We start from the raw sequence: 21,977 nt of genomic DNA, 5'->3' as shown, positions 1-21,977 counted from the left end.
AGATAGAGAGCACGAGAGGGAAGAGGGTCAGAGGGAGAAGCAGACACCCCGCTGCGCAGGGAGCCCGATGTGGGACTCGATCCCGGGACTCCAAGATCATGACCTGAGCCGAAGGCAGTCGCCCAACCAACCGAGCCACCCAGGCGCCCTCTCAGGGCTTTTCATGCTCCAGCCGCTTTCCCCCTCATCCTGAGCTCAGAACAAGGTCACAGAAGGGCATTTCTAAGATTGCGTTTACTACTCAAGTAATTGTACATCAGTCTCCAAGTGAAGCCCAACATCTGAGCCGCCTCAGGCATCCGAGAACTGCAGGCTCAACACTGGGCTGGGAGTCTTAGAGGCTTGCAACCAGCACATGGGCTGTGAGGTGGGGTGGGGTGGGCCAGGTCTTAACCTCCTCAGAGTCCCTCTCTGTGGGGTGTGTCTGGAGGAGCATTTCTCAGTGGCCGTTGCACTGAGTACTAGCCCAGGAAATGTTCTATGAAGTAAGAGTTCTGAACACAAATGCATTTGTGAATAGTGCTTTCTCGTTTGCTTTCATTAAAAATAAGTTTTTTCTTTTTTTTTTTTTTAAAGATTTATTTATTTATTTGACAGAGACACAGCGAGAGAGGGAACACAAGCAGGGGGAGTGGGAGAGGGAGAAGCAGGCTTCCCGCCGAGCAGGGAGCCCGATGTGGGGCTCGATCCCAGGACCCTGGGACCATGACCTGAGGAGCTGAAGGCGGACGCTTAACGACTGAGCCACCCAGGCGTCCCCATTAAAAATAAATTTGGGGGGGGCGCCTGGATGGCTCGGTTGAGCGACTGCCTTCGGCTCAGGTCATGATCTCGGGGTCCTGGGATGAAGCCCCGCATCAGGCTCCGTGCTTGGCAGGAAGCCTGCTTCTCCCTCTCCCACTCCCCCTGCTTGTGTTCCCTCTCTTGCTGTCTCTCTCTCTGTCAAATAAATGAATAAAATCTTTAAAAATTTTTTTAAAAATTAAAAAAAAATAAGTTTAGGGGCACCTGGGTGGCTCAGTCGTTAAGCGTCTGCCTTCAGCTCAGGTCATGATCCCAGGGTCCTGGGATCGAGCCTCACATCGGGCTCCCCGATCTGCGGGAAGCCTTCTTCTCCCCTTCCCACTCTCCCTGCTTGTGTTCCTCTCTCGCTGTGTCTCTCTCTGTCAAATAAACAAAGTCTTTAAAAAAAAAAAAAATTGGGCGCCTGGGTGGCTCAGTTGGTTAAGGGACTGCCTTCGGTTCAGGTCATGATCCCGGAGTCCCAGGATCGAGTCCCGCATCGGGCTCCCTGCTCGGCGAGGAGCCTGCTTCTCCCTCTAACCCTCCCACCTCTCATGTACTCTCTCTCTCTCTCTCTCATTCTCACTCTCTCAAAATAAATATAAATAAATCTTTAAAAAAAAAAAAGAGGGCGCCTGGGTGGCTCAGTTGGTTACGTGTCTGCCTTTGGCTCAGGTCATGATCCCAGGATCCTGGGATCGAGCCCCGCATTGGGCTCCCTGCTCAGCAGGGGAGTCTGTTTCTTCCTCTCCCTACCCTCATGCTCTCTCTGGCTAGCACTTTCTCTCAAGATCTTAAAAAATATTTTTTAAGTGGAAACTTTGTATTACTCTGTAGTAATTATCCTAGCTAATGTTCATTGTTTACCACAATCCAAGTGCTGTGGGAAACACTTGATACATGTTACATGTTTTAATCTTTATAACATCCCTGGGAGGGAGCTACTGTTCCCATCCCCATTTTGTAGATGAGCAAACTGAGGTTAAGAGAAATTGGGTTGGGGCGCCTGGGTAGTGCAGTCGGTTAAGTGACTCTTGGTTTCAGCTCAGGTTGTGATAGGGTCGTGAGGTTGGGCTCTGCGCTGAGTGTGGAGTCTGCCGAAGATTCTCTCTCCTTCCTCTGCCCCTCCACTGGTGTGCTTGCTCGCTCGCTTGCTCGCTCTCTTTCTCTCAAATAGCAAAAAGGGGATTGTGTTGCCTACCAGAAAGTGGTGTGCGCTGAGAATCAAACCAGGTCTGCCCACCTCCCAGGCCCTTTCTCTTAACCATGACTGAGGAGAATATGCCAGAAAAGCAAATAAATGTGCTTTAGTTAACCTGTGCCTTCTCATCACAGGATTGCACAATGTCCTCTAAGCTCTAGTGAAGGGAATGTGGGGGGCCTACAACTTGTGCGGCTCCCTCAGGTGGTGAAGCATTGCAGCCTGGTCCTCCTTCGAGCAGCTGTCTTGGTGTAGAAGGGATTTACTGATAACTCACTGCACCCAGGTAGGTGGTCAGCATGATCCATGAGGTGTTACTTCCTGTGAGGAATGGGGTGCTTCCTGTGTCATTCCAGCCGCTCAGGTCTTTCCTGGATGTGGTACCACCTAAACTATTCTTTACCTATTTTTTTTCCTTTGTGGCAAATTACATAGAACACAAGATGTTTTTCTTAAAACCCCTCATAAGTAGATCATTCAGTGGTATTCAGCACATTTACAGTCTTGTACAATCACCACCACCTGATGTTTTAAATCAACTTGAAATGCACCTATTTCAACTTCACCTCATTCTGACCATTAATATTTATGAAATCACAAGTTTGGTATTTTGTTTTTAAATGTACATTAATTATATGTGTTTGAATGCACATTAAACTACATAACCAATATATATATGAAATGCCCATAAGGCGCCTTCTCAAAGAGGTCGTTTTACGTGCTGGGAAATGGGGCCAAGATGGAGAGTCAGGGGCTTTGAGGACTCCCTTCCTGACTTGTTTTCTCTGTAAGGACAAGGTGGCTGAACCCGAAGTTCTCTCCCATCCAGCACAGATTCTTCTGTCACTCAAGAAAAAGGTGGCAGATCGGGGCGCCTGGGTGGCTCAGATAGTTAAGCGTCTGCCTTCAGCTCAGGTCATGATCCCAGGGTCCTGGGATCGAGTCCCGCATCGGGCTCCTTGCTCAGCAGGGAGTCTGCCTCTCCCCCTGCTTGTTCTCTCTCTGTCTCTCTCGCAAATGAATAAATAAAATCTTTAAAAAAAAAAAAAGAAAAAGGTGGCAGATCTTGCCTTTAAGTCTTTGCCTTGGGACTTTATTCTCCTGAGATAGAACTTGGTATAAAAATAGAATGTGAAGTACAACTTACATCTTTCAATGTGACATCGTACTTAGGCTGTTGTTTCTCTTTAAAATTTACCAAAAGAATATGCCCAAAGTACTATTTTTTAACCTTTTAAAAATGTAGGTTTGTGCACCTTTATAATCATACAGCTTTGTCTGAAACTGTTTGTATTCCTTTTTGAAACCCACATGCAGTCATCTTTTATATTTGAATAGATTCCTCAGCACCTAGTTGTTGCCACATTCCTGGTTCCCGGCTCACCACAGAGACAGCCCCTGCGTCGGCTTTCCCAGCCAGCACGCGGCTGCCCTGATGCTCCCAGGTCTTCCACACGATGTGTCCCCTGAGCCTCTCAGTCCCTGATGAAGAAAGGCATGGGGAAGGAAACGAGATCAGGTTTGTGACTTCACCGCTGGGAATGTCACACTACTGTCTGACAGCGTTGCCCTTCCAGGAGGGATCGTAGATGGCTTTTTCTTGCACCTTCTGCCTTTCTCAAGCATCTTCCTTCTCTCTCAGGAGTCCTTTCCAACCCCCACCATCTGGTGTTTAATTTCTTCTGCATACATTGACTTTCTCTTTTCCTGGTAAAGGCTTCAGCTCTAGGGATGGCTCTTGCTTTTTTATATCAAAGTCAGAGTCTTGGGAGGGGAAGTGGAACAAAGCCAGGGCTTTAGGCCTGCCTGCATCCGCACCAACACCCCCTTCCGCCCCTGAGGGGGTCCCACTGTCCTGAGGCCTCCTGAGATTTTGGTGTTTTTAATCGCTACCATTCACCCACATCAAGGGGACAAGTCCTTGGATTTTAGCGTTGTGCAACCATCACCACAACCTAATTTTAGAACATTTTCATCACCCTGAAAAGAAACCCCGTACTCATTAGCAGCCACTCCCCTTCTCACCTCCCCCTCATTCCCAGCCCCTGGCAACCGCGAATCTTTCTGCTCTACAGATTTGCTTATTCTGGACTATCCTATAAATGCAGTCATAGAATATGTGCCTTTTGTGTCTGGCTTTCACTTAGCCTACCTCCCAAGCCATGTTCTTTCCTCCTTGAAAGCAACTCACAGCCCTAGGCTTGTGCCACCCACGGCTGCCATTCCTGGTCCTTCTGAGCGGCCTGCTCGCAGTCCAGCCACATTCCTGCAGCCCCTGTCCCTTCCCCTTCTCCAGTTGCTCCTGTTTACCTGCTGCACCATCTGCCTCACCCTGCATCTGGCTGTCTTCGGGACCTGTCTGCACTGTCCTGTTCGACCAGCCACTAGCCACTGTAGCTGTTAAACTAAGAACTTTCATTCCTCACTTATGCTACGAAGCTCCATGTGACCAGGGGCTACTGTACTGGACAGTGCGGGGCCTAGACCATTTCCATCATGGCAGTCAGTTACAGTGGTCAGGGCCATTCTAGATCTTAACTCTGCATTTAAGAAGACAAAATAGGGGCGCCTGGGTGGCTCAGTAGTTTAAGCGTCCGACTCTTGATCTCGACTCAGGTCTCGATCTCAGGGTTGTGAGTTCAAGCCCCGCATTGGAGCTGTTCTTCTCGTCCACCCAGCACCTGGCAGCATAGGAAGGTAGACGCTGAGGCACAAAGAAGCTACAATCCTTGTCACATAGCCATAAGTAGGAGAGTTGGGTTTTTAACCCAGGCCAACCTGATTCTGAAGTCCTGCTGGACTGTATTCCTTTGGGAGGGTCTAAGGTGGGCCCTGGTTTAAATTCCACCTCTAGACTGGAGCTGCATGAAGGCAGGGACTATGCATGTCTTGTTCGTCGCTGGAGCCCCAGGGGCTGGCAGGTAATCAGTATTCAGGAAACATTTAATGAATAAATGAACAGATACCAAAAAATGATAGTTGCTTTTGTTCAAGAGCTTCCTGACGTGCTTCCCCGCACCCCCACTACGTTAGAGTTTGATTTAGAAATTTCCATCCACTCCAGAAGAAAGGGAATAATTTCATACCTTGTTTATAGATTGCTAGCCACCGGCCAATACCTGAGTTTTCCGTAGGCCCTCAGTAGCCATGTAACAAATGACAGCCAAGTCCCTTAGAGCCACTTTACAGGAATTCTAATACAACTTCCGAGGCAGCCATGGGGGGGGAGGGGGACGTCCCGTGAGGAAGTTGGTACCAGCCCCTGCTTGGCCCTCAGCTGCTGGAGAGCCCCTTTGGCAGTCTGGGAACTCCCCAGAGAGGGGCACCTATCTGCAGTCCTCTGGCCTGGAGAGTGCCACAAACCCAGTCATCCTTAAAGTGTGCCCAAGTCTCTCTCTCTCTCTCAAGTAAAGCTTTAAAAATTTCATTTTAGGGTCTGAGGGTTTTTTATTTATTTTTTTTTTAAAGATTTTATTTTATTTATTAGAGAGAGAATGAGAGATAGAGAGCACAAGAGGGAAGAGGGTCAGAGGGAGAAGCAGACTCCCCGCCGAGCAGGGAGCCCGATGTGGGACTCGATCCTGGGACTCCAGGATCATGACCTGAGCCGAAGGCAGTCGCTTAACCAACTGAGCCACCCAGGCGCCCAGGGTCTGAGGGTTTTTTAAATGCAAAACATTAATATAGTTATATAGAGGAGACTTTAGAGTATGGTGGGAAAAGCTTTGTTCAGGAGTCTCTTAATCTGGTTATACCACCAGTCCCTGTGACCTTGGGCAAGTGACTTGAATCTGTCAGCCTCAGATTCCTCATCTGCCAAAGGGAAGTGAAAACACCCACCTAGCAGAGCTGGGAAGATGAGAGATTGGCTCAGGGCCGCCCCTGGCAGACACTTGTTCAACTTGCTAACAGCCCTAAGTATATAAAAGTTAAAAGTGAACGTTTCTCCATCCCACAGCCCATTGATAACTGTTAAACAGATGGGGTAAGTATGCTTCCAGAATTTTTCTCTCTATATACAAAAAATATGTACATATATAATTTCTGTTAATAAAAATGAGATCATGCCATAATGTACAGAATGTTCTTCATGCATTTTTTTCAGTTACTATGTCACGGGCACCCTTCCATCTGGGTATGTACCACCAGGATCTACAACTTTCATTTTTAGAGGCTATAGAGCATGTCATGGTTTCTTAACCACTTTCCTACTGGACATAGATTATTTCTAGTTTTTCCACTCTTAGAGACAGTAAAAGCCAATTCCAGGAAGGTTCAGAAGGCCCATTATAGGGGCGTTAGTTCAATGACTTGTTTCTGCCTGCCTGCCTGCCTGCCTGCCTGCCTGCCTGCCTTCCTTCCCTCCCTCCCTCCCTCCCTCCCTCTTTCTTTTTTTTTCCTTCCTTCCTTCCTTCCTTCTTTCCTTCCTTCCTTCTTTCCTTCCTTCCTTCTTTCTTTTTCTTTCTTCCTTTCTTTCTTTCTTTCTTTCTTTCTTTCTTTCTTTCTTTCTTTCTTTCTTTTTCTTTCTTTCTTTCTTTCTTTCTTTCTTTTTCTTTTTCAGATACTCATTTGAGAGAGAGAGCGAGCACGAGAGTACAGAGGGAGAGGGAGAAGGAGACTCTCCCACTGAGCAGGGAGCCCAACACGGGGCTCGATCCCAGGACCCTGAGATCATGACCTGAGCCAAAGGCAGATGCTTAACCAATTGAGCCCCCTAGGTGCCCCCAACAACTCGTTTTCAAAGCAAGTTCTTGTTTTATCTTTTCATTTGGTTTTCATAGAAACCTTACCAGAGAGCTGATAACCCCATTTACAACCAGGAAAATGAATTCGTCGAGAGGGACAAACTGCCCAAGGATCCCACAAATTGTGGCAGAGGGGGCCTGGGACAGTCCCCTCGGCTTATGTTTGTCATGCTTCTGGAACAGGTGATGCACGTGAGTGGAAGGAGGCCCATATAAGATGACAAGTGACACTTGGCTTCAGTGTCAAGGCGAGAATAGTGGGAGCAAGATGGGGTCTGGACCGTGCAGAATCCCAGGGCCCGGTTTGCCTGAGCCTCTGGTCTCCAGGAGAAGCAGGAAATGCAGAGTTTTGCCTGTAATCTCCCAGGTGACAGAAGGGGCCCAGCCAACACACAGCTCTTCAGCGCTCACATGCCACAGGGGGAGACAGAGACCCCCTGCTTCAGGCCCTAACTTAGATTTTCTACTTTTGACTGGAAAGCAGGGGTCTAACCTGCAAGGCCTGTAGCTGGTACCTGACACAGATGGCACTTGGTAGAAGGCTCTGTGCCCCTGCGCCGTACCCCCTGGGAGGTTAAGTGGCCAAGAAAAGACTGTTTGATTTTGTGGCTTGTCCTTCCAGCTTCCAGGGGCCATGTGTCTGCCTCCACTGCCAGGCACTCACCAGAGCAGGCTTGACTCTTGAGCCTCTCCTTAGCCTTCTTTATATACAGTTCTTCTGGCCACCCTGACCAGAGCCTTGGCTAAGGTTCCCAGGGAGCTTGTTGTGTGTTAGGTAAAGATCACTGTGATTTCCGAAAATGGGTCCCATTCCCCTTTACTTCTCTCCCTCTCCTCCTTTTCGGGAACAGTATTGTGGTTAAGAGTGGGACCCCTAAGTCACATTGCTCAGTCTCTAGCTGTGTGGTCTTGGGCTGGTCGTGTTACTGCTCAATGCCTCAGTTTCCTTATCTGTAAACTGGAGGAAATTATTAGCTCAGAAAATGTCAGCTGTCATCTGTTGGTCTCTCACTTTTCCAGGGGTTGTGTAGGTGCTCAGGGTACAAAGACAAACCATAGCCCTTGCCCTTTAGAACATGACCTTGACGTAAGTGTGTGCAGTCATCAGCAAAGAGCTGACTCTGGGGCAGAGGAAACCTTTCTCCCGTCAAGTTCAAGTTTTGAGATCATTTGAGTTCCCAGGTACCCAAAAGGCTCCCAGACTCCTTTGGGGCACAGATGCAGGCTGCCCATGTCCTTTCCTTCCTGCCAAACTCGGGTCTGGACTAGTGAGTGGGAGAGAATCTGCGAGCCCTTCAGCACTTCCCGAGTGGGCCCAGCTTCCTTCCCCTTTGGAGGTTAACTTTCACCAAGGACCCACCTTTCCAGATGAGAGGAAGAGCCCAGACAACTCCCCTGTACCTCTCCCTCTCGCCCCCTTTTCCAGCTCCCTGGGGTGGGGGTTCAAGAGCACTTTCCCCTGGGGAGTCTTGGTGGCCTTGCCCAGTCCCAGGGGTCTACTTCTAAATCCCCTCCACCTCTGCTGACCCTTGACCCCTGAGCTGGCGATGTGCCCCCTGCTCCAGATTGCCCCTCTCCGGACCTGCTTTGGCTCACAATAAACAAGAAGCCCTCTCTGCCCGGAGCTGGGGCAGGAGGTCATCACAGATTGGCTGGGAAGCCTGCAACAGTTGCTTTAAATTTCAAAATTAGACTTTTGTTCCTCTCCCTTTTCCCATTCATTCGTTCAGTACGTGTATTGAGTAACCCCTGTGTGCCCAGCCTTGCTCTGGAGATAGTCAGTGGTGGCTGAGACAGTCACTGCCCACACATTTGAGTAGGGGAAACCAATGTTAAGCAAACAACCATATTGATGACTATAAAATTGTAGAGAAAAGTCTTGTATCAGAATGGAATGTAATTCTCCATGAGAGTATACTAAGCTGACTCACCCTAACTAGAATGTCACTGGGCAGAATGTTGGGGTAGGGAAGAGGAAAAGATTCAAGATGTACAAAGGCCCTGGGGCAAACAGCTCGGCAATTCCTCAGAAGCTGAACAGAACAAAAATGAAAGTAGGAAGATTTGTACATGAATGTTCATAGCACTGTTACTCTCTACAGCCCAAAAAGTGAAACAACCCCCAAATGTCCACCAGCTAATGAATGGCTAAATAAAATAGATCCCTACAATGAATACTACTCAGCCATAAAAAGGAATGAAGTACTGGTTTACAGTATGGATGAACCTTGAAAACATGATGCCAAGTGAAAGAAGCCAATTACCAAAGGCCGCATATTTACTGAATGATTGCATTTATGTGAAATGTCCAGTATAGACAATTCCATGGAAAGTAGATGGGGGCTGCAGGGTGTATGAGTTTGCTCGGGCTGCCATCACAAAGTACCAGCAGGGCGCCTGGCTGGCTCAGTGGAGTGTCTGGCTCTTGATCTCGGGGTCCTGAGTTTGAGCCCCACGTTGGGTTAGAGATTGTATAAATAAATAAACCTAAAAAACAAAAAGTACCACACACTGAGTGGCTTAAACAATAGAAATTTGTTTTCTCACAATTCCAGGGGCCAGAAGTCAGAGATCAAGGGGTCGAGAGGGTGGATTCCTTCTGAGGCCTCTCTCCTGGGCTTGTAGATGGCTTGTCCTTTTGCTAGGGCTTCACTTGGTCTTATTTTATTTAGCCATTCATTAGCTGGTGGACATTTGGGGGTTGTTCCACTTTTTTGGCTGTAGAGAGTAACAGTGCTATGAACACTTGTGTACAAATCTTCCTACTTTCATTTTTGTTGTGTTCAGCTTCTGAGGAATTGCCGAGCTGTTTGCCCCAGGGCCTTTGTACGTCTTGAATCTTTTCCTCCTCCCTACCCCTTCACTTGGTCTTACCTGATCTCATGACACTAGTCCTGGATTAGCGCCCACCCTAATGACCTCACTTGACCTCTTTAGAGACGGTGTCTCCAAGTACCTCCCATCTGGGGGTTAAGAAGTCAACATAGGGGCGCCTGGGTGGCTCAGTTGGTTAAGCGACTGCCTTCGGCTCAGGTCATGATCCTGGAGTCCCGGGATCGAGTCCCACATCGGGCTTCCTGCTTAGCAGGGAGTCTGCTTCTCCCTCTGACCCTCTTCCCTCTCGTGCTTTCTATCTCTCATTCTCTCTCTCAAACAAATAAATAAAATCTTAAAAAAAAAAAAAAAAAAAAGTCAACATAGGAGCCTGGGTTCCTCAGTCAGTTAAGCATCTGCCTTCGGCTCAGGTCATGATTCCAGGGTCCTGAGATCGAGCCCCACGTCAGCGGGGAGGCTGCTTCTCCCCCGCCCTCTGTCTACCACTCCCCCTGCTTATGCTCTCTGTCAAATAAAATCTTAAAATACATATATATATATATATATATATATACACACACACACACACACACACACACATTCAGAGGAGTCTCTGAGGTTTTAAAAACAAAAAAGAATTCAACATATGAGCCTGGGTGGCTCAGTCAGTTAAGTGTCTGACTCTTGATTTCGGCTCAGGTCATGATCTCAGGGTTGTGAGATCGGGCCCTGTGCACTGGGCTGCATGCTCAGCAGGGAGTCTGCTTGAGATTCTCTCCCTCTTCCTCTGCCCCTCCCATGGGTTCATGTGTGCACACTCTCTCGTACTCTCAAATAACTAAAAAAGTCTTTTAAAGATTTTTATTTATTCATTTGAGAGAGAGAGAGCACAAGAGAGCACAAGCAGGGGAGAGGCAGGGAGAGGGGGAGAAGCAGACTCTCCGCTGAGTGGGGAGTCTGATGTGGGGCTCGATCCCAGGACCCTGAGATCATGACCTGAGCCGAAGGCAGACTCTTAACCGCCTGAGCCACCCAGGCACTCCACTAAATAAATCTTTAAAAAAAAAAATAAAAAAGGAGTTGGGGCACTTGGGTGGCTCAGTCAGTTAAGCATCTGCCTTCAGCTCAGGTCATGATCTTGGAGTCTTGGGATAGAGCCCTGCGTCGGGCTCCCTGGTTATTGGGGAGTCTGTTTCTCCCTCTGCCCCTTCCCCCACGCATTCTCTCTCTCTCTCTGTCTCAAATAAATAAAAAGAATCTTTAAAAAGAGAATTCAGCGTATGATTCAAGAAGGACACCCATTCAACTGTAACGGGAGGAATGGAGTGACTGCTCATCAGTATGGGGCTTCTTTTTGACATGGTGAAAATGTTCTGGAGTTAGTGGTGATCAATGCACAAATTTGTGAATGTACTAAAGACTGTCCACTCTGAAAAGATGAACTTTGCCCTGGGGCAAGAAGGAGCATGGTGTACAGAGAGGAAGGAGAAAAATGGGGGGAGACGAGATGGTGAAGTTGGGGCCCTATTCCCTAGGGCCTCTCAACACTAGGAGCCCCCATATTCCAGGAGTCTGCTCCCTGCATAAGACTTTGCCCTTCTCCACAGTGTCTGGCATTAAAGCTCATTTTTTGGGACCCTTTCAAACTGGGTTGGGGATTGGAATTAGGACACCTCTTTAACCCTTCAGGGATCAACTCCTGTCCCTGGTGGGCAGTAGGCCATGGAACAGTCGGACACAGCTCGGGACAACCTCTTGCTGTTCTACGTCCTCTTCAGCTAGTAAGTCCTTAGTTCTAACAATCCACTGCGGTAGGTAGCAGTACGCTCTTGCCCAAAGTCACATGGCCCACACAGCTAATGGCAGAGTCTGCCTGGCTCCAGGGTCCATGCTGTTCCCTACTACCCTGTGCTGCCTCAAACAGCCCTCTGAGTCAGGGTTTATTAGCCTATTGTTATCCTCATTTGACAGATGAGGAGGCTGAGGCACAGAGAGGTGAATGACTTGGCTTGGGTCATACTGTGAGCTAGGATGAGATGTTGGGAATGGTGTGGGCATACACATGGGTAAGAGCCCTCGGTGCCCGGCGCCCAGCGAGTCCCAGACACAGAGCCTGGGGGAGGGTAGGTCTAGGGGGAAGGTTGTGATGGGGAGAGGCAGGGCTCAGGGCTGGCCACCTGCTTCACGTCCTTCCCACTTCCGCCGGGCCCTCAGCCCGTCCCTGGGGGCGGCTCCTTGGCCAGGCTGCCGGGAGGGCCCACACTGCCAAGGGAGGTTGGGGCCAGTGTCAGAGGTGCTGAAGAGCCACCAAAAGGGGTGCCCAGGGAGCAGGGTGCCTGCATCCTTGGGAAGCCACCTCCCAGCTTGGGGGTGGGGGCGGCAGAGGCCCGCGTGACAGTGTGGCTGACATTCCTCAGCGGCCACGTGGCCCCAACTGGCAGGGACAGCTGCGGACGGGGGCCGGACCAGCTTTGTTCCCAGGGTGGCGCCCGCTCTCCATCCAGGCCCTGCTCGGCTCCTGCCTGGCACTGCTCTCCTTCCTGGGGCTTGTGGGCAGCTGACCCTGGGGTCCCCACCATGAATGCCTAGAAGCCCAGAGCCACCGGGGTCTCTCCGTCCTCGAGCGGCACAGGGCTCTGGAAGGATGGGGCAGGACCAGACGAAGCAGCAGATCGAGAAGGGGCTCCAGCTGTACCAGGCTAACCAGACGGAGAAGGCGCTGCACGTGTGGATGAAGGTGCTGGAGAAGAGCGCGGACCTTGTGGGGCGCTTTCGCGTGCTGGGCTGTCTGGTCACTGCACACTCGGAGATGGGCCGCTACAAGGAGATGCTAAAGGTGGGCCCGGGCTGGCTACCCCCAGGCTTCGGACCCTCCCGCCTCCTCAGACACCCACATGTCCCACAGGCTAGCAGCCCCGCCCCGCTGGGGCTCTGAGTACGGTCGAAGGCCCCTGTGGCCTTGAACTTTGCTCTGAGACTGAGACAGAGCTTCTCAGCTTCAGGGTTCGAGAATCTCCAGGCTGGGTCTCGGAAGCTAGGTTCCAGCCTTCCTGTTTGGGGTGCTGAGTCAGAGCCTGAGGGGGCGTGAGCTCCAGCTTTGGGGCTGGGGGTGGGTGGGTGGGTGGGTGGTGCGGGTAGGCTGGGGTCAAAAGGTGAAGGCTATGGGTCTGAGTGTGGCTCCAGGTCTGACACTTCTAGCCTATGGCTGGGGAGCAGAGAACTTGTCTGAGGCCTTGGCTGGAAGCTCTGCGTCTGAGGCCTCAGCTGCGAGGCAGGGAGGAGGCCCGGGTCCGAGGCTCAGAGTCCAGGCTGACCGCACTGCCCCAACCCTCCGGGCAGTTCGCTGTGGTGCAGATCGACACTGCTCGGGAGCTGGAGGATGCTGACTTCCTTCTGGAGAGCTACCTGAACCTGGCACGCAGCAACGAGAAGCTCTGTGAGTTCCACAAGACCATCTCCTACTGCAAGACCTGCCTCGGCCTGCCCGGCACCAGGGCAGGCGCCCAGCTCGGAGGCCAGGTCAGCCTGAGCATGGGCAATGCCTTCCTGGGCCTCAGCCTCTTCCAGAAGGCCCTGGAGAGCTTCGAGAAGGCCCTGCGCTATGCCCACAACAATGATGACGCCATGCTCGAGTGCCGCGTCTGCTGCAGCCTGGGCAGCTTCTATGCCCAGGTCAAGGTGGGCTGGGGCCCCAGGGGCGGGTGGGGGAGGGCTTGGGTCCCCTGACACCCTCTTGCAAGCCGCACTCCTCATTCAGGACCTTGCTCAGTCCTCCCACGTAGGAGAGTCTGAGAGGGAAGACTCCCCCAGGAAGGTGCAAACTTACCAGGAAGGGCAGGGCCAGAATTCAAACCCTGGTCTGTCTGCCTTCCTGGGGGAATGGGAGGCTCCTTCTGAGGACTGGCCATGAACCCGTACTGCCCTGTGTTTGCTATGTGGTCTTGGCACCTCTCGTCTCCAAACCTTGGTAGGTACATCTATAAAATGAGGGAGGGTAGGGCCCACCTTCCAGCACAGTTGTAAGGCCTCATTAAGTATTTATTGACTCTTTATGCCCAGCTCTGTGGGCTTGGGAGGCAAGCAGTGAAAACAACGGCAAAGCCCCTGGCCTTGTGAAGCTTGCGTTCTAGAAAGAGTCAAATAAACATAGTAAGTCAATCACATAGCGTGCTAGAAAGTGCTTAGGAGGAAGGAAAGCGGGAAAGGGGGTGGGAAGTGCTGAGGATGGGGTGTTGCAATTTCAAATCAGGTGATTGGAAGGCCTCATAGAGGTGTTATCAGTCTGATGATTGGAAGCACAGAGAGGGTAAGCCATGCAGAAATCTGGCAAGAGCCTGAAAAAGCTCCTGGGTGAGGAGGGGGGCATAGCTGATTGGAAGCACAGAAGAGGGTAAGCCAGGCAGAAATCTGGCAAGAGCTTGAAAAAGCTCCTGGGTGAGGAGGAGGGCATAGCTGGTCTGTTCCAGGGATGGTGGAGACCAGCATGGCAGCAGCCGGTATGTGGAAGGTGGTGAGAACCAAGAGGTAAGGGGGGAGGGGAGAAGGCAGATCGCTTTGAACTGATGGAGCCAGTGACCAATGGCTGGTTTCTGGTCGAGTGTTTGTTCTCCTGGGACCCCCTAGGCATCCAGGCTGCGCTTGGCCCACGGGAGATGTTGATGCCCGGCACACAGTAGATGCTTAATAAAATCTTGGGGTAAATGGGTGTATAAGTGCTGATGAATCAGAGGTGGGATGCGAGGAAATGAGAGTCATCCAGGACGACACCGAGGATTTTGTTTTCAGCAACCAGACACAGGAAGAACCCACTCAGTGAGACTCGCTAGATGGGAGAGGGACAGGGTGTTTTAAAACCTTTTTTATTATGAAGACAATTAACCGTACAGGAAAATCGAAAGAATAATATACTGAACCTCCATATCCCCACCACCTAGATTGAACAATTATTAATATTATGCCATATTTGATTTACATATTTTAACTGAAGTGTTGTGACATGAAATTATAGACACCATGATATTTTACCCCGAAGTACTTCAGTATGCATCTCAGAAAGAAAAAAAAAAAAGACATTTTCTTATATAAGGACACTTTCTTACATAATCACAATTATCTCTTGAATTTCTCTGCTTATCTTGAAAACACGCCTCTACCCTCGGCTTCTATAAATTGGAACACAGACATGAGGCACACGAGCAGTGGGCATTATGTGTCCTAAAGTCTCTTTCAGTAGAAGATTTCTCCCCTCCCCGTTATTTTCCAGGATTTATCTAACAACAGACTGATTGCCCTGTTAACAGGTTTCATCTCATGTCCCATTGCTTCCGCAAGGAGTCACATGACTGGTCCCCCCGACCCCCCTTTGCTCCCAGCGAACTGGAACTTAGTGATAAGGGAAGACTCGGGTCACACCTCTTTGGTGAGAAGATTATGTAGGCGCTGCTGCGTGCTTCATCACATCCGATAGAGGGGGCGACAACGCCATCCCTCGGTTTCAGGGTTAGCGTTTTTTCCTTCCCTGACCAGCAGGTGAACTTGGGGGGCGGTGATGCTCCGGCCCCCTGTGAAAATTCAGTTCTGCGGCCACAGTTTTCATAATGGATTTAGCATCCAGTGATGCTTGTTGCCCGAATCAGCTCTCTTATTTCGACTGTAAGGAAATGGCGATTTCCAAGTTCTACCTTTCCTTCTACAGTTGTTGGCTGGAATTTTCTCTAAGGAAGAACGCTCCCCCATCAAATAGGGCTAGTTGGCGCCTCTGAAATGCAGTTCCTACAGGAAAAACAGGATACTTTTTCCTTTCCTTTAGTTCCCACTTTGATGATAAGGAGTTGAGGTCATAGCTGCTTCCAGTGATCATACTTATTTGGTTTGCTTTCTTCTTTTGGAGTACCGTTATGAAATCCTGGATTTTTTTTTTCTGGACTTTTTTTTTAAATATTCGGTCTTCTTCAGTTAATTGCAATAGTGTGCTTTGTGATGCTCAAATTATCTTGACTTTAGTTAATGGAATTCCTTCAATAAGTCTCCTGTGTCCCTTTGGAGACACTTCATTTAAACACTGAAAGTGTTCTTGTTTTCTGCAATGATTGAACTGTCCCAGGCTCAATTTGTATATTCCCTGCCCCAGACCTGGAATCAGCCATTTCTCTGGGCTCTTTTTGGTGGGAAATTGTATTAAAGACCAAATGTGGGTTCTCAAGGTGCTTACTGCTACTGGGTTGTGATGGCTTCTAAATCTTTTTAGTTGCCAAGACAACTGAAGTTTATGCTAATATTTGGAATTCAAGTCTAATGTTTCAGGATTTTCCTTAATTTATTTTAATCTTGATTCTTTTCTCTTAGACTGAAAATGTTGGCTTTTAGCAACATAATTACACATTTATTTTATTCTACAAAATACTTTCCAAAGACAATACCAATATTACTTTTAAAAAAAAGACAACTGAAGGAAGTTTAAGATTTCTTTGCCTTCCGTTCTTTTGTCTTTATCAAATATCCTGCTATGGATGAACTGCCCAAGGACATACATTCCAAGGTCATTTGAAATAGTTATATTTTTCTATGTGGTTATATTACTATAATGCAATATAATCCATTATAATGTAATCATATAGCATTATGTTTTAATAGTATATTATTACATTATACTAATTCTATAATTAAACTTATAATTAATTAATTATATGAATATGATGATATGTAGTTAGGGTCATTTATTTCCATTTTCTATTTTTAGGGTTTAAAAAAAATTAAAAAATTCTGGGGCGCCTGGGTGGCTCAGTTGGTTGGGAGGCTGCCTTTGGCTCAGGTCATGATCCCAGAGTCCTGGGATCGAGCCCCACATCAGGCTCCTTGCTCTGCGGGGAGCCAGCTTCTCCCTCTCCCTCTGCCTGCTGCTCTCCCTGCTTGTGATCTCTCTCTCTCTCATTATCTCTCTCTCTGTGTCAAATAAATAAAAAGTCTTTTAAAAAAATTAAAAAATTCTGAAGCTGTAGAAAATTTACATGGCTTCAAATTTAAAAAGTGCGTCACGAGGGGCACTGGGCTGGCTCAGTTGGTGGAGGGTGCAACTCTTGATCTCAGGGTCGTGAGGTCCTGCCCCATGTTGGGCATAAAGATTACTTACATAAATAAAACTTTAAAAAAAAGTATGCAACAAAATTTCTGAGGAACAGCTTTTTATTGGAGTTATCGAGAGTTCTCTTTTGGTCATATTAACTTGGAGATGCTTGTTAGATATGAAGTGAAAGATCAAACAGATTTTCTATGAGAAAGAACAGAGCGATGGGGCTATAGCTGAAGGGGACATGAGGTCAAAAGAAGGTTGTTTGAAATTGATTTTTTTTAATGAGGCAAGAAATGCCAAAATGTATTTGTACGCTGATGGGAAGGAATGATTGAGTGGAAAGAGATGGGGGCGGGGGGCGCCTGGGTGGCTCAGTCTGTTAAGCGGCTGCCTTCGGCCCAGGTCATGATCCCGGCGTCCTGGGATCGAGCTTCCTGCTCAGTGGAGAGTCTGCTTGTTCCTCTCCCTCTACCGCTCCAGCTCACCCTGCTGTGCGCTCTCTCTCTGTGTCAAATAAATAAATAAAAGCTTTAAAAAAAAAAAAAAGAATAAGAAAGAGCCAGAGGATTTGTTCCCAAGCCCCGTGGAGGGACTCGCATCTGTAGGAGCAGGGAGTCCTCCACCAGAGTGGCAGGAAGAAGGCAGAGGGGTGGAGAAGGTAGTCCTCTCTGACTCTCTTCTGTTTTCCCTGTGGAGTATGAAGCAAGATCATTAGCTGATAACGGACAGGTAGAAAGAGCTTCTGGAGGTTTGAGGAGAAAGAAAGGATGAAGGAATGATTTCATTGCCTCAGTGAGTCTGTTCCAGTGTTCTTTGGAGCAGACTGTGCTGGCAACCAGACCCTGAGCCTTTAGTGAGCACCTGCTGCGGGGTACCAGGGGGCAAACACTCGCGGGGGGCCTGGCACCCCCCTTTGTGTGTCTCTGAAGATAAGGGGCCCAACTGGGATGAAGTGAGAAAAGAAGCCAACTGTATTTTCTTGCCTTCTCATTCATCCCTTCATTCAACAAATATTCACTATGCATCTACTAAATGCCAAGAACTGTGCTAGGCTCTTGGGATGCATCCGCAAACCCGATGAAAATGCCTAGGTTCACGGAGCCCACACCTTTTCAGTGGCTGTGCCTTCTGCCTGGATCACTCTTTCCTGGGACACCTGAATGAATGAGCGAACACTGGCGGGGCCCTGGAGCCCTTGACTTAAGGGCAGCTCCGGCCATTCAATGGGCCCCTTCTTGTCCCACCTCCTCCCTGTGTTCCCCCTCCCTGCAGGACTATGAGAAAGCCCTGTTCTTCCCCTGCAAGGCCGCAGAGCTCGTTAGCGACTATGGCAAAGGCTGGAGCCTCAAGTACCGGGCCATGAGCCAGTACCACATGGCTGTGGCCTATCGCCTGCTGGGCCACCTGGGCAGCGCCATGGAGTGTTGTGAGGTAGGCCAGGAGGGAAGGCGGGCAGGCGGGGGTGGTGGCGTGGGCTTGGGTGTCCTCCCACATCAATCCACCTAGGGCCCCAAGATTTGCCCTTGGTCCCCCTTCTCCATGTGCCCCGAAGGATGCATTTGTTCTGCCCACTCCCCTGTCCCAAACCTCACTCCCTTCCAATCCATTCTCAGGGGAGGGGCTTCCCTCTGCCCTCCCCCCATACACACTCTCTGTGGGGCCCTTTCAATAGGAAGAAAGCCAGTCTCTGGAGTGCCACTGACCTGACCTGGCTTCAAATCCTGGCATCACTACTTACTAGCCAAGTGCCCTTGGTCAAGTCACTTCTGTCCACTGGGTGGGTGTGGTGAGGCCTCAGTGGTTCCATGTGTGGGGCCTTGGCACCGTGCTAGGTCTGTTGGGCTCCGAGAATGTTGGTGATCCCTGGGCTGCCCTGTCAGAGGGGCCCACTGAGTAATGACACACCAGTGGTTGGGGGGGGGTGCAGATGTGCAGGCCTGAGCTGCCAGCCTCCCTTCACAGGAATCTATGAAGATTGCTCTGCAGCACGGGGACCGGCCACTGCAGGCCCTCTGCCTGCTCTGCTTTGCTGACATCCACCGGAGCCGCGGGGACCTGGAGGTGAGGCCCCTGGAGTGCGGAGGGAGGGCTTGCAGGCCTGGTCCAGTCTGACTGCACTCTCCCCCCGGCTGTGCAGACAGCCTTCCCCAGGTACGACTCTGCCATGAGCATCATGACGGAGATTGGAAACCGCCTGGGGCAGGTGCAGGTGCTGTTGGGCGTGGCCAAATGCTGGATAGCCAGGAAGGCGCTGGACAAGGTGAGATGGGGCTGTTTCCTACAGCCCCCGGCTCTCCCCGGTGCTCCCATTTGGAGCCAGTAGGTCAGCCAACACTCTGTGGGGCTGGTCCTAGGCAGGACTCTTTCAGACATTTTGTCTAACATCAGCCTCACCCGAATCCCATAAGGTGAGTACATTCCAAGCCATTTTCCAGACTCAGAGAAGGCCCACGACGTGCCCAGACCCACAACTAGTAAAGGGCCAGAGGTGGGTTGGAACTCAGGATGCTTTAACGGCTTTCACGATATCGCAACACCCAATGAGACAGGAATATTCTTCCCATTCTGTATCTGAGTAAACTGAGGCAACAGGTAACTTGACCACACAGCTCTGTGACTGGGCTCCAGCCTCCTTTTGCTACCTTCACACGCAGGGCAGCTGCCCAGCCATGATGTCCTCCCCAGGCCCACCCCTCCCAGCCCCTTCCTTTCCTGTGAGCCAAGGCCTCTGTCAGCTCTGCCTGCAGCCCTGGCCTGTGCTTGCCTTCCAGGCTCTGGATGCCATCGAGAAAGCCCAGGACCTGGCCGAGGAAGTGGGGAACAAGGTCAGACCTGATTTCTGTTTTCTGGGTCTGGAGTCAAGAGCCCAAGGTGGGATCTTGGGTGTGTGGAGAGGGCTTCCCTGAGCCTGCACATGCCCTGAGCCCTTCTGGATCTCCAGGAGCTGCCCCCACCCATTCCCACACCCAGGCTATTTCTCTTCCACCCACAGAGCACTTTGGAGGGCAGGGCAAGAATTCTGTAGTTCAGAGGACCTCAGAATTCCTCAGAGCTTCTTGATGGTCATTTAATCTTCCAACAGTGGGTCCACTCATTAAGAGCTGGACACACACACGTTCTTCTAGGTATTGGTCCCACTCCTCACTGTCTCCCTGCAAGGTGGGCACTGCAAGCCCCATTTTACAGGTAAGGAAAGCGAGGCTCAGGGAGGTGCTCCAGGACCCACACTTGGTACCTGATCCGTCTTAACTCCAAAGCCCGTGATCCTCGCATAGTGTCTGTGGCCTCTCAAATTTAATAGTTATATCCAAACCTTTAAATGTTGACAATAGGCTCAGTGTTTCTTGAAGCCTTCTAGAAGATACGGATTTCTCTGGGATCCAGTGCACAGCCCAACTAAAATGCCAAATATCTTTGTTTTGGGATAGATTATAGCCACTCAGTTTTACCCAAGTATCTCAGGTCGGTCAGAAATGCTGATGAGCTGTTGTGCGTATTTAATTAACAAAAACAGGAGAGCAAATTAATCATTATGGTGTCAACGCAGCAGATCTGATCAATAAAATCCTTCAAAAACATGGGGTTCCCAGCTAGTTCTAGGGGTGAGCACTGACTACCTCCCCCCCCGCCCATTCTGCGTGGGGGAGAAGCCAAGGCCCAGGGAGCGTGGGACGGTTTTCCTAGGCCCATCAGCGAGGCAAGAATGCTGCCAGGACCAGACCCTGTGTGTCCTGACTGCTCGGTGGGCCCCCGGGGACAGCTTCTCAGGCTGGGCAAGGAGGGAGGCTCACCAGTACTGATGTGGTCTTGTCCCCCACGCCCGCTCTCCGGTCCCTGCTGGCCCCAGCTGAGCCAGCTCAAGCTGCACTGCCTGAGCGAGAGCATCTACCGCAGCAAGGGACTGCAGCGCGAGCTCCGCGCCCATGTCGTGCGCTTCCACGAGTGTGTGGAGGAGACCGAGCTCTACTGCGGCCTGTGTGGCGAGTCCATAGGTGAGAGGAACAGCCGGCTGCAGGCCTTGCCATGCTCCCACATCTTCCACCTCAGGTGAGGGCTCCTGGCCAGTGGGCAGGGGGCACCCACGGTCTCTTTGGGGTACGCTAGGGTCCCAGCTGCCCTAACCACAGTAGTACCACTGAATGTAGAGTACTCTGTGTTCTAAGCGTGTTCTAAAAGCTTCCCCTGTAATAACTCATGGAATCCTCCCAGTAGCCCTATGAGGTGGCCATCATTATTCCCCCCAAAGAGAATTCAGAGAGGCCTCTCAAAGGCCATGAGATTCGGACACCCAGGGCTAGACCTGCCTCCATGCCGACCTCCTGACTCCTGACCTCCTGGAAGGCCCAGGACAGAGTGTCAGGGGCAAGCAGGGACGCTGGGAGGAGCCTGGGAGCCCTACCCTCTCCTTTGACACCGTTCCAGCTCCTGCAGAGGGGAGGGGAGGAGAGAGAGCCCAGGCCCAGGATGGAAGCCCTGGGTTCAGTGAATGGACAGAGTCCTTTGCCTCCCAAGGTGTCTGCAGAGCAACAGGACGCGTAGCTGCCCCAACTGCCGCCGCTCATCCATGAAGCCTGGCTTTGTGTGAGTCCCACCAGCAGTCTTGGGCTTCTGCCTCACTTCCCCCTCCTCCTTGTCCGTCATCATGCTGGGGGCCCCTGATTCGCCATGCCTTGGACCCTGTTTGCTCCTGGGGCAGCTGCCAGGGCCTCCTCCAACCTGTTGGGGCCCAGGACCTGCCCACCTGTTGTTCCTCCAGGTTCCACTGCCCTCCCTGCCTCTTTGTACTTTGCTCTTTGTAGAAAAATAAACTGTTTGTACCTGAGCCCAGCGATTCTGACTCTTTTTGCCAGTGTGCTGGGGCCAGCACAGACAGGACAGCTTCTTCCCCAACTGGTCTTCTTGACTCCAGTCAGGCAGCTCTGACAAGTGTGAATTTGGGGTCAGCAGCTCCTGTGCTGACACCAAGTCACTGAACAACCTTGGACAAGTCACTTAACCTTTAGCAAATGCTGTTATTTAAAGAAGTTTCTGCTTTCAACTGCTTCCAAGAAAACCACTAGTTTTCCACCAAGTTTAGGGGTTCTTAGTGAAGGCTTGACTGAAAATATATGCCATGTGGCTCACATGAAGTTCATTTTAGGGGTGCCCTGGGTCTCGCCTTAGAGTCATAAGCAGAGATCCTCCAGAGCAAGTCACACAGATACAACAAAAATGGGTCTCATGATCCAGAGAACTGCCCTACTCCTTGAGATGACAAGAAACGTTTACAGATGTGAGTCATAATGTTTTTAATTGTAGAGGCTGTTGTCAATTCAGCTCTGCCCACGTGGGCAGGTCTGTGGCGCCTGCTCAGAAGTTAACAGCA

The 21,977-nt window shown here is 50.3% G+C and overlaps 1 protein-coding gene across 2 annotated transcripts; it reads left to right on the top strand.

Annotated features, from left to right (window-relative positions):
• The first annotated feature begins 11,965 nt into the window (after positions 1-11,965).
• Positions 11,966-21,427, top strand: RAPSN (receptor associated protein of the synapse). 2 transcript variants are annotated; one of them, XM_027580271.2, is made up of 8 exons: positions 11,966-12,379; positions 12,883-13,221; positions 17,885-18,043; positions 18,575-18,673; positions 18,750-18,872; positions 19,384-19,437; positions 20,460-20,604; positions 21,125-21,427. In XM_027580271.2, the coding sequence occupies exons 1-8, from the start codon at positions 12,125-12,127 to the stop codon at positions 21,178-21,180; spliced, it is 1,230 nt and encodes a 409-aa protein (XP_027436072.1). In that variant the 5' UTR covers positions 11,966-12,124; the 3' UTR covers positions 21,181-21,427. The 2 variants fall into 2 exon arrangements, with proteins under 2 accessions (XP_027436072.1, XP_027436071.1); XM_027580270.2 differs by having other exon boundaries at positions 20,460-20,659.
• The last annotated feature ends 550 nt before the right edge of the window (positions 21,428-21,977 follow it).

The sequence above is a fragment of the Zalophus californianus genome, chromosome 11, assembly GCF_009762305.2.
Source record: "Zalophus californianus isolate mZalCal1 chromosome 11, mZalCal1.pri.v2, whole genome shotgun sequence".
Classification (NCBI taxonomy): Eukaryota; Metazoa; Chordata; class Mammalia; order Carnivora; family Otariidae; genus Zalophus; species Zalophus californianus.
This window is presented reverse-complemented; position numbering and strand designations above follow the sequence as displayed.